The 12,047-nt window shown below is 44.2% G+C and overlaps 1 protein-coding gene across 4 annotated transcripts in view; it reads right to left on the bottom strand.

Annotated features, from left to right (window-relative positions):
- Nucleotides 1-9,373, bottom strand: part of CHCHD3 (coiled-coil-helix-coiled-coil-helix domain containing 3) — a 124,205-nt gene extending 114,832 nt beyond the window's left edge. For 2 of the 4 annotated variants that reach the window (XM_015628582.3, XM_015628581.3), the window contains exons 1-2: nt 9,224-9,372; nt 7,621-7,690 (exon numbers count right to left, since the gene is read on the bottom strand). In XM_015628582.3, coding sequence (XP_015484068.1) covers nt 7,621-7,690; nt 9,224-9,304 — 151 coding nt within the window. In that variant the 5' untranslated portion in view covers nt 9,305-9,372. Of the gene's footprint in view, nt 1-7,620; nt 7,691-9,223 lie in introns of all 4 variants that reach the window. The other 2 variants (XM_015628579.3, XM_015628580.3) reach the window with 2 other exon arrangements.
- Between the last annotated feature and the right edge of the window lie 2,674 nt (nt 9,374-12,047).

Genomic DNA, 12,047 nt, shown 5'->3' with positions numbered 1-12,047 from the left:
GGGGGGAAAAAGGGAAAAATTGAAGCATCTTGGACAAACTATTCAACTCCTTCAGTAAAAAGTTCCAGAGATAAAAGGAGAAGCAGAACCTTTCTAGGAAGAACCACCATCTCCCACCCTAAAAAAGCAGCTGAGAGGAAATGCTTGTTTTTAGGTGATTAACACGAGGTGAAATCAAACGTGGTTAATGAAGCTAAAAATGAGAATCTGATAAATGGGCTCCATGAAGCATTGCCAGAGAGGCACACAACAAACCTTGCAAATCAAATAAAATAAAATAAAAAAAGGGAAAAAATGTCCTTTTCTCAGTCCTTAAATTTCAATTTCCACCAACAGGTAGGAATATCTGCAGCCCAATTTTCAGCCTGGTGTTGGCCAAAACTTGAATATGACACTGTTGAAAGTCAAGGAGTTTGGAACACAAGAGAAACAGGATGGGGGAAAAAAATTGTGGCAAAAAGTTTTTCTCATTCCCCCGAGGCTGAGGAAAAGGATCTCTAAGTGGTACCTCCTGTTTAACTAAAAAACAACTGCACAAAGCTTTCAGGCAGCAGCACCAACAAAACACTTAACCTGCCTCAGCTGACAAGTGATGAAGAGCTTTAGGAACACTTTGCTGCAGCCTGAAGATGAAAGAATAAAACAAAGCTTTTCTTTTCATCTTAATGTGATTAAATCATCCATTTAAAGTGTTCTTTTCCACCACACTGAGGAGTCTCTGGCTGGTAAATAAATTGAGATGGGAAGAAAAGTAGCAATTTGCTATTAAAACCTAAAGGTTTTATTACTTGGAGGTCTCCTCTTGCTGCTGAAGTCGTGTTACATCTAACAAGTGTTATATTTCAATAATAGAAAGGAAACAAATGCACTTAAACTCTGCTCCTTCAGTCAGTGCAAAGATAAATTTAGGTAAGAATATCTGCTGTACAATAAAACCAGAGAGGATTCCACCCAGCAGAATGACAATTTCATTGCTTGGTGCTATCAAGTCTTGTGTTGGTGAAATCAAACAACTCTAATTTACTCATTGGGTTTATCTCGTTAAAATTGTCAATGTTTTTTATTATGTTAAGATTAAAAAAAAAAATCATTCAAACTGCTCTAAAGGACCAACAAATCCTTAAAATACAAAGCTCTTTATCTGAAACAACTATCTGGGCTTTCTGACCTATAATCCCAGGAAGGTCTTTGAAGGACAAAGGAGGAATAGGACAAAACACAGACAATTCTGCAAGAACACACATGGCAGATTTCTAACAAAGACCACAACAAATGGGTCCCAAACAAGCATTTTCTGATCTTTAATGCATAAAGTAACTGAAATTAAGGAAAAATTAAAGGAAAAAAATCAAAACATGTTGTGAGATAGGTTTATACTTCATTTTAACATACATTAAAACCCCCAAAATCAAAAAGCCTACCACACACATCTGGCTTATAAACAGTAGATAAACTCTGGCATAAACTCTGGCTGCATTTTTAGCAAGCTCAGCCTAAGGCTGGGCTCAAAGTCCTAAAGCTTTGCCCGGATTTAACTACAAAACAATTTACTCAGAACTAGTAAAAGGCAATGGCACCACTTCCATCCATAAACACACAGAGATCCAGTCCTTAAAACTCATCATTTCCTGATGTTTTGCAAAGAGCTCCATGAACTTAATTCTTCCTCCTGAACTGAGCTTAGTAGAAATTAATACAAGAATCACACACCAGCCACCAATAGTTGTTTTCCAAAATGATTTTCCTGCTAAGCACTGGAAGATGAGGCTTTAACAAGCACAAATCTTGTGCTCCTGTATTAAAAAGCAGAAGGTTTTAACTTTTAACTCACAAGCCATTGCTAAGCAAATACTTTGGATGTGCTTGTTAAACAGCAGCTACGACAAAAATCCCTTTATTTGTGTGCTACACAAAGATTTGGAGAGGCAACGACTGCACTCAGCAAACCCTAATAGAGCACAGGCAGCCTAAAGCAGAATAGCATGAAATTTAATTTCCCCAAATCCACCAGAGACCCAAAAAGCACATGGAAGGCAGTACATAAAAATTACCTGCTTCTAAGAATAGATGGAAACAAAAAGTGACGCTTCTAAATGAAGGCTCCTTGAAAAATAAATTCTGCCTCTCTGCAAGAAGCCACACGCAGAAAATCATTTGTAAAAGGCAAAAACTATCAAAGAAAGTGACTGTCACTGCAATGAGTGTGCCTGAGACCTATTTACTTCCACATATGAGGACAGGACCTGGCACATCCAGGCCTCTTCCTTTAAATTTTATCTGGAATAGGCCATGTTTTCCATCAGTTGTAAAATAAGAAACCATTAAATCAATTAAATGTCCCCCTGATATCTGACAATAGTCATGGGATAAATTGGCTTTTGCCCTGGACCTCACGTAGGGAAACAAAACAAAACCACAGTTCAATCCTACAGATTGAAAAACTGAATTCCTCCATTTGCAGAACCCTTGGAAACCTCAGAATTTGTTTCTTTAGTTCCCTTTCCAACACTGAATAACAGCCAATAAAGCAACAGTGGGAGCAGAAGTGGGGTGGGAATCACTCCCTGCAATTCCAGCCTTCAATGCCTCCCACACAGGGGCCACTTTTCCCATACAAAAGTTGAGCAGGTTTATTTAATTCCAAGGAAAGAAACAAAAAAGAGGAAGGGAGAGACAGAGAAACCTCTGGTATATGTGGCCTGGCCTTTTAACTGCACAGTCACAGAAACACAGAATCCCAAAATGGTTTGGGATGGATTTTGGACTTTTCAGCTGGTCCAGTCCCTCCTGCCAGGGCCACCTTCCACTGTCCCAGGCTGCTCCAACCTGGCCTTGGATGGATTGGGATGGATTGGGATGGATTTTGGACTTTTCAGCTGGTCCAGTCCCTCCTGCCAGGGCCACCTTCCACTGTCCCAGGGGGCCACCTTCCACTGTCCCAGGCTGCTCCAACCTGGCCTTGGACAGCTCCAGGGAATCCAGAGCCAGCCACAGCTTCTCTGGGCACCCTGTGCCCCCTTCACTGTAAAGAACTTCCTTCAACCAACCCAAATTTGTATCATGTCAGGTTTATGTTAACATAAGTGGCATTTCTTGCAGCATATTTAAATATATTTAATTGTATTATTAAACTGTTCTTGTGGGGAGTTTCTGGTGGTTTAGATCAATGCACACCACGTTAGGATAATAATGGACATCAGCAGATGAGGTTCACTGTAACATCAAATAGAGGTTAAAAACACCACATTTGCAGGAAATGTTCCAACATCTTTTGCTTTTTATTCCTGCTTGCCTTTAGAGTAAAATGCCTCATTCCAGAGGATGTCTCAGCACTCAGAAAGCAGCTAAAGCAGGCAGCCCAGGGCTGCTGAGATCCCAACAGCATCAACAGCAGTGTCAGTGGACATTCCAAATGCTGCTTGGGAATAACACAAATGTTGGGAATACAGTGCCAAGGACTAATCCAGCTTTTTCATTCATGCCTTGCAAGATGAAAATTCACCAGGTTCTGGATGTTCAGGGAATGGTTTGGGTTGGAAGGGACCTTAAAGCCCATCCAGTGCCACCCCTGCCACAGCAGAGACACCTTCCACTGTCCCATGGTGCTCCCAGCCCTGTCCAGCCTGGCCTGGGACACTTCCAGGGATGGGGCACGTTCCTTTTACACAATTATGGATATTTTTCATATTCAACTCCCATGATTTGCCAGTTTTTCCCTGGAATTTCAGCATCATTTGACAAGGGCTTACCCAGCCACCCAAAAGCACCCACAGCACATCACCTAGAAAGAAAAACATTAATTTCTGCAGCACTTCCTCCAACCCCAGTCCATGGTTCCATTTTCCCTATTCTCCTGCAATCCAGTGACAGGAATGTCAAGCTCCAGTGAAGATTTGCTGTTCCAGCACTAAAACTTTGGCACCTTTTAGCAGCCAAAGACATTTCACCTTTGGACAATAAAACACTTCCATCAATACCTTTAACCCAAAGGATATCAAGGCACATCACTGCAAATCATCTCCAAAAACTCTGTGACAAAAAAGTAGCAAAATATTATTATTAATATTAAGCATATTAATTTATAACAAGCAAATCATGGCCTTTAAGGCCATCAGTGATCCACAGCGTTGCCTGAGGGTCCCACCTGATTTATTTCAGGTTTCCAGTGCAAGTTTAAAACTCTTTTTAGAAAGAATTCCCAGAGCTGCAAATAGAGGAGAGCAAATAAACATAAATGCAAAACCCAAGTTCTCCTGGCTCCTGCTGCAGGAAGGAAGGTGGAAAATCCACACTGGGAACTTCCTGAGCTTTCCAGGTGTCTCACAGCAAAGGGAATCAACCCAGGCACTGCCAAACCTCTGGGTTTTTTTCCTCTTCTAAAAATAAGAGGAATTCTAGAAAGTAACATCACAAATGTCAGTTTATTTCATCTTTCAGGTCATGCAGAGAAAAAGTGCTGCTGGAACAAAAGGTGGATGGAAGCAATTAATACATGAAAGGGCAAAGAACTGCCAGGGATTATTTGCAGAGGATTCTTGCTTAACTGGCAGAAATTCAGCCCAACTCTCTCAACTTCCAGGTGCTCACAGAAACTGAAAACACAAAATAATTCTCCCAAACAATACTATAGAGCCTCCCTCTCATTTCTCCCGAGACATTCCCATCTTAAATTCAGTTTTTCATGCAGTATCCAGCTATCCATAATTACTAGTATCATCAGGACATGCTGCAACTCTTCAGAAACATTAAATGAAAAAATAATAATCTTAATTTTCCTGAGTACTGTGTTTCCATGCACCAGGAATAGGATGTCCTTAAGGATCTCCCACCTTCCCCAAATGTGTCCCTAAGAGCTTTCTCCAATGTGACCTCACAACCAAAAAGTGAAGTTTGTTCTCCTAAAGCTCAGTTAAATCCTGGGTTTGTCTCTAATTAGAACCCAACACTCCAAATCCTCATTCCTGAACATCCCAGAAATATCTTTACATTCTTCTGACTGCCACAAGGTATCCACAGCCAAAACACCACCCAAAACCAGACAGAAACACGAAATAAAGACACCAATCCTCAAAAATTAATCCATGAAAACAATGTATGACCCAGCTTCTGAGGAGGAACCAGCAGGGCCCATTTTACAATATTTTTTTACAATATTTTGTGTCAGAGGGCCTTGGCTGATTTATTTAATGAGGACATAATAACAAATACAGTTTAAAAAAGGAGAAAAACCCTCTGTGCCCTAAACAGAATCTGTTTCTGCAAAGGGGAGAAAAAAAATTACTGTCTGAGATACTCTGGATAATTTAAGCATTTCTTCTTCTTTTTTTCCCCTAATAAATGATTCGTTTTTCCAATATCCACTAAGCTAAAGTGAATGAAACCATTCCCTCTGTCTGAAGGTTTAGGTATAATACACACTCAAGAAAAAAAAACAAAACCTCATTGTCTGACCAAATGATTTTCCATCAATATTGCTTTAGGAATTACAGACAGGCTTGAAAGATTTTACACTTGTTAAATATTTTAGTGCATTTAATATTACTCAGAAGCCAGCAAGTGAGCCAAGCAAGCTGAGATGCTTTCAGACATTGTCTTTAGATGTCAGATTTCAGTGTAAGTGGATGTAATTTCATTTTCTGACCCCAAACTGAAGTCAATAAATTCATCATTATTGGCCAGCAACAGGACACTCATTCTTTCATATAACTTAATCCATTATTCCTCCACCAAAAGCCACCAAAGGCTGGCCTGGAAGAAAGGGCTGGGTTTAAGAGCTCTAATGTTTCTCCCCTAGACATCTTATTTTTGTAGTGTTCTTTCTCTGGGATACAGCAGCACTTCCCCAAAATCACAAGTTCTTAAAGGAAAAATACATTTAACATTTCCCAAGCTCAAGAAGGTTGAATAATTCATGGAATCTTGGAATTGGGCTGGAAGGGACCTTAAAGAGCTTTTAATTCCACCCCTGGCATGGCAGGGACATCTCCCACTACCCCAGGCTGCTCCCAGCCCTGTCCAACCTGGCCTTGGACATTCCAGGGATCCAGGGGCTGCTCTGGGAATTCCAGCCCAGGCAGGAATTCCTTCCCCAGATCCCATCCATCCCTGTCCTCTGGCAGTGGAAGCCATTCCCTGTGTCCTGTCCCTCCAGGCCTTGTCCCCAGTCCCTCTCCAGCTTTCTTTAGGCCACAATGAGGTCACCCCAAATTCTCTTCTCCAGGCTGAAGAATCCCAACTGTCCCAGCCTCTCCTCACAGCAGAGGTGCTCCATGCCCCTGGTGAACTCTGGACTCACTCCAAGTCTTTCAACAAAAAGAAAAACCCAAAACAAACAAAACCAATTGACCAATCAAAACCAAATTTTTAAAAAAGTACCATTTCCCACAATGCAAAGAGAAACAAAACTGAAAGCTCAAGACATGCAACAGTGTGAATTAGCAGAGAATTCCTGGGGTGTTACAGCCCTCCCACACCCCAAAATCCCAGGAGTTTGCTCACAAGACCATTCCCATCAATCACATTTAAGGGTGAGCAGGAAAACACCACAGGAAAGACATGCAAGTGTTGTTCCATAAAAATCCTTTATCTCAAATAATTTCTTCACCACAGTGAAATACAGGGACACAATGAAAAAGCTACTGTTTTTTAAAAAGAAATTAAGAAAGAAGATTCTGTGTTCATGGCTCCCTGACCACTGCAGGGGGTTGGAATAAAGGGATCTTTAAAGTCCCTTCCAACCCAAACCACTCTGGAATTCTGGGACAGACCCCTCCAATTAACAGGAAACCAAATTTATGCTCCAGGAAAAAAAAAAATAGATACTAAATTCTGTTTACTCAAGTCTTGCTGCAAAGCTGCCACAGGACTGGTGTTTAATCAGTGCTGAGTTTGTTGGGATTTCCTGTAAGCATCAAGGCAAAAGGTCCTTGAGGAATTCTGGGAATTCTGCTCTCGTGAACATTTCTGGAGCACTGAGGAGAGCCTTACTTGAACTTTCCAGGTTTCAGGGAGTCCCCAAATCACCTGTTCCAATCTCTGCCACTGCTCCTCACTCCTGCAGTCATGCTCGCTGTGCTGAAGGATTTTAAATGAGAGCACAGCATCCCTGGCATGAGGTTTGATGCATTTCAACAGCCCTCAATAATGAAATATAAGGAGTTAAGAAAGCCATTGATCTGTGTGAGCTGTACATCACTTATTTCCACCATTCCAGGGTAGGAAAAGAGCATATTTTCCTTTTAATATTTGCTTAAGAGTCTTTCAGCAGAACCTTCCCAGACTAAAAGTTCTGATTAAAGCACCAAGAATTTTCCCTTCAGAACTCAAGACATATTTGGATATTTGCTTGTTCTGGGGTGTTTTGGAGTTTTTTAAGTTTTTAACAGTGGATAACAGTGTGGAAAGCCAAGTCTAATTTGTGTTTTACACCTGAATGTCAGGCAGAAGGAAACAAAGAGGAACTTAACTACTCTAAAAGTCTACAAGCTAAAGATGAGCCAAAAATTTAATGTCAAAAAAATCATCTATGCAAAAGGGCAATGAGTTCATTATGATGCTCTGAAGGGCAGATTTGATTTCTTTTTTCACATTAAAAGCTGAAAACCAGGAGCAAACCTGTACCTGATCCTCGGTGCTGTCTCCCACTGCCTGAGGAAGGTTCCTTCATCCGATCGATGAGGCTGTCAGACAACTGCAAAACACAACAGGGACACACTTTAGCTCCTTCTTCATCCCATTTCCCCTCCAAATGGAATAAAACTTTCTAAAAACAGAGCCTGGAGCCTCTCTGCAAGACATGAGAGCTGCTAAAATCCAATCCCCAGCACAAAACAATCTCCTTATTTGTGAGGTGACTGCTACAAACAATTAAACAGAACAAGGTGATTTTGATTCTCACAGAGGATACAGGGAAGAGTAAAGGAAATAACACCTTTGGACATGTTGCTGGTAATTAATGAGCATTTTTGCCTTTCTCAGTGATTTAATTTGCCTTTCTGAGGTGCAGAGCACTCAACCCAGGAAGAATTTCATCCTGGGAAAGCCCTCCAAGGACTGGTGCAACAGAAGCGGTCACAGTCGAACACAAAGCTCATTCCAACATTGACACAAGCACACAGAAAAATACTCAAATTGTGCAGAATCCAACAGGGTAAGAGCAGCCTCCAGTTTCAGGTCAATGGAAGCCCACAGATAAAATTAACAAAAGGGACAGAATTATTAGCATTAAGAACTTCTGGTTTCCAACTTCTGTCATCAAATCACAGAATGATTTAGGTTGGAAGGGACCTTAAAGAGATTTAAATTCCATGCCCATGACATGGACACCTCCCACTGTCCCAGGCTGCTCCAAGCCCTGTCCAGCTTGGCCTTGGACACTTCCAGGGATCCAGAGGCAGCCACAGTTTCTCTAGGCAGGCTATGCCATGTTTCAGAGCACATGAACTCCACTCTGTATGGAATATATAAATTGTATTACATTTATATCGCTGTCACCTATTTACTCAAGAGCATTAAATGACCAGAAATTGAAAACATCAGTTTGCTGAAACAGAATGAACTCTCAGGGCTCCTCCAACACCTCTCCTCCCTAAAAGCAGCAATAAGTTATTAATTGTTAAGTTATTATCACTCCTCGTATGAGCTACACGGTGCCTGACATAGGAAAAATTCTTAAGCTGCAAGAATTCCCGAAGTTCCTCGTGTCACAAGTTCTACTCTGGGATAGTACAGACAGCAGGGACGGCATTCCTGCCACCCTGCAAGTGTCCAAGGCCAGGCTGGACGGGGCTTGGAGTAACCTGCGACAGTGGAAGTGTCCCTGCCCATGGCAGGGCTGGCACTGGGTGTTCCCTGATGTCCCTTCCAGGCCAAAGCACGCTGTGACCGATGATCAGCAGAGACAGCGGGCAGGAGTCGGATCCCCGGCGGGCAGGACACGGGAAAGGGAGGAGCTCCGGCGTGTGGAGGTCAGGGAAAGGCAAACCCAGCTCCCGTGGTTACAGATCTCCCCTGGAAGGAGTCACCACGCGGGGCACACGGCTCCCTGTCCCCACTGGGCGGGCGAGAGGGGAAATCACTGCGGGACGAGGAGGGGAGCGGGGCGGGAGCGGGGATAGGGGCACACACGGCGGAGGCAGAAGGGGAGAGGCAGAGTGGGAAGGGGAGCCGGGGCCAGGCCAAGCCTGCAGCGCTCCGGCGAGCCCCGAGCCGGCCCCGCGCTCACCCGCACGCCCTTGACCACGGTGATATTCTCATTCTCGTCCGCCTCGAAGGTGACGCGCCGGGTGCTGCCGCCGCCGCCCATCTCGGCCCGCGGACACACGGACGGCCCCAAGGAGACTGGGCGAGCGCGCTGCCAGCGCGCCCCGCAGCAACGCCGCGCCCCATTGGTCCGCCGCGCAACCCCGCCCGTAGAACGCCGCTCCCTATTGGCTGAGCCGGCGCGTCGCCATGGAAACGGCGCAGCCCCTCCCTGCCGGGGAGCGACGGGCACCCGGAAAGGTGCGGGAACTTTTTCGGGACGAACTTCACATGGGGCGCGAGGACTACAAGTCCCGTGATGCTCTAGGGAGGGAGGAAGGGGGACGGGCGTGCCCGTCAGCGCGGGGCACGCTGGGTAATGTAGTCACGTTCGGCCCTGACTCTGTGGGGTACCCGAGCGGCCGCCAGCACCTCCGGGGTGCTGAAAATCCTTTGAGGAGCGACTCAGGGAGCTGGGAAAGGGGCTCAGAGGGGTCCTTGTGGCCCTGCACAACTCCCTGACAGGAGGGGACAGCCAGGGGGGTCGGGCTCTGTTCCCAGGAACAGGGACAGGAGGAGAGGGAACGGCCTCAGGCTGGGCCAGGGCAGCCTCAGGGTGGAGATTGGGAAAATTCCTTGATGGAAAGGGCTTGTCCAGCCGAGGTGGAGTCCCCATCTCTGGAGGGATTTAAAGCCATGGGGACATGGCGGCCCTGGCAGTGCTGGGAATGGTTGGATTCGATGGTCTGAGAGGGATTTTCCAACCTAAACAATTCCATGATTCCTTGGTGTGCTGTGGGGTGAGTGCCCCAGGCCTTGCTGCAGCCCTGGATCTGAGCTGGCACCACATCCCCTTTTCCACATGAAATTCCCATTAGCACAGCCCCTTCGGGCATCTAAGTTTCTTTTCAATAGATTAATAATGTTATTAACAAATTGCCTTTTCAGCCTACAAGATAAACTGCATCTGAATCTGCCCATTCTGTGGGGCTCTTCTTTTACCTTCTGAAGTCCCAAATCTGCTGGGTCAAATGCTAACAAATAGCAACAACCATGATATTTGGGAAACTTTCTCCTCGGTTCCATTCCCCTTTCAAGTCCTTCATTTCTTGGCTCAAGGAGGAAAAGCCCATTTGCACCGAGGTGATCCTAAAACCTTTCCCTCCCCTTTGTCCCAAGGTGGTTTTTGCACAGCTTTTTGCAGCCTGTGTGGGCTGACACCTCTCATTTCTCTGCCTCCACACAAACACCACCAGCAGCACCAACAGAGCTGCTCCTGCGTCCTTGATACATTTTCACAATTTTTATTTGGATATAAAGTGTCTGTCAGCCAACATTGCAGCAGTGTCTGCCTTCCTTGGGGCTTAAGATATTGCTGGAGCCTTGGCTGATGGCCACTTTGCTACCAAATAAAAACTGCTGGGGAATATTTCAAGGACATGAAGCTGTTCTCCTGAGGGGTGTGACGTGATGTTTATGGGCTGTTTTTATAGATGTTAAACCACTTTCTACGAGGGGGCACTGTTAAAAATTCACCATCCCTGCAACTGGGTTTTTTTTCTTCAAGGAATAAATGTGGATCTCTCTGTCTTCATTCTGAGCACCAACCAACTGATAGCGTTCCGTTTTCTTTATTTTTCTCCTCTGGGAATGTTTTTAAAGGGTCAAATTGTGTTTATTCAGTGAGTGATGGAACTTGTGGAAATGCTTCAGCTCCAAATCAGAATCAGCTCTTCCCAATGTATTTGGCAGAGTCCAGACTCAACCCTCGCCTCACTGAACAGAAAGATTTATATTTAGGAATTAAGGTTTTAACAACAGCTCTTTCCTACCAGGGGCTTTTTATGATTGTTTTCTATGGCTGGAAATTACAGAACATATGCAGAGATTTCAGCAGGGTGGTGGGGGAAAAAGGGAAAAATGGGCAGAATTAAATCTCAAAATGGCTTTGGGTCATTTTGCTGTGTCTGGGAAGTTCAGTGGTGGTGGAAAGAGCAGGACTGAGGCACCCCAGAATTTATGGCTCCCCTATAATAGGTGGAAATGAAAGACTCTTTGCTGCAGGCCAGGGCTATCTATATGTCAGGAGCTTCTCTCTGTGGGCTGTCAGACCTATTGGAGAACTCTTTCAAGGGTATTGCTAGATGGGAAAAAAAAACCCCAAACTATTAGAAATTAATGTTGGAAAAAGCTAAAACAAATTTGCATTCCAAAAATCATTTGCTAACTAGTAGCAAATGAATTCGTGTCCAGCTCACAACTCTCAGGAGCAATTTGCAAATAGAAAGAGAAGCTGTGCTGTGTAAAAATGGAACATTTTATATGTTCACATAAATAATGTGGTTATTTTAAGAGTAGTGTAATTGTGGTACATGGTATTGTTGGAGTTCCCTTCAGGGGTTAGTAGAGAGTGCATTTCTACCAGGGAAAAAGACAACAAAAAAAGCAGAATGGCAAATAAAAGTGTAGCAATCGATATACAATCTATTAATTGCTTCTGATGTTGATTGATCTGAACCCACTTCAGAGATGTGTAAGCAGAAAATCCATCTCAAACTGGTAAACTCCAGGTATTTAATTGAGAATCTGGAAAACAAGCAGGAACTTTAAATCAGAGAATCACAGAAAAATTTGGAAAAACCCTTTAAGATGAAGTCTGACCACTCCCCAGCACTGCCAAGGCCACCACTGAACCATGTCCCCAAGTGCCACCTCCACAGGACTCTGAAATCCCTCCAGGGGTGGGGACTCCACAGCTGGGCCAGGGCTGGACAAACCCTTTGGGAAGGAATTTTTCCAATCTCCAC

The sequence above is a fragment of the Parus major genome, chromosome 1A, assembly GCF_001522545.3.
Source record: "Parus major isolate Abel chromosome 1A, Parus_major1.1, whole genome shotgun sequence".
Classification (NCBI taxonomy): Eukaryota; Metazoa; Chordata; class Aves; order Passeriformes; family Paridae; genus Parus; species Parus major.
Note: the sequence above shows the minus strand (reverse complement) of the source record. Positions and strands in the feature narration are given on the sequence as shown.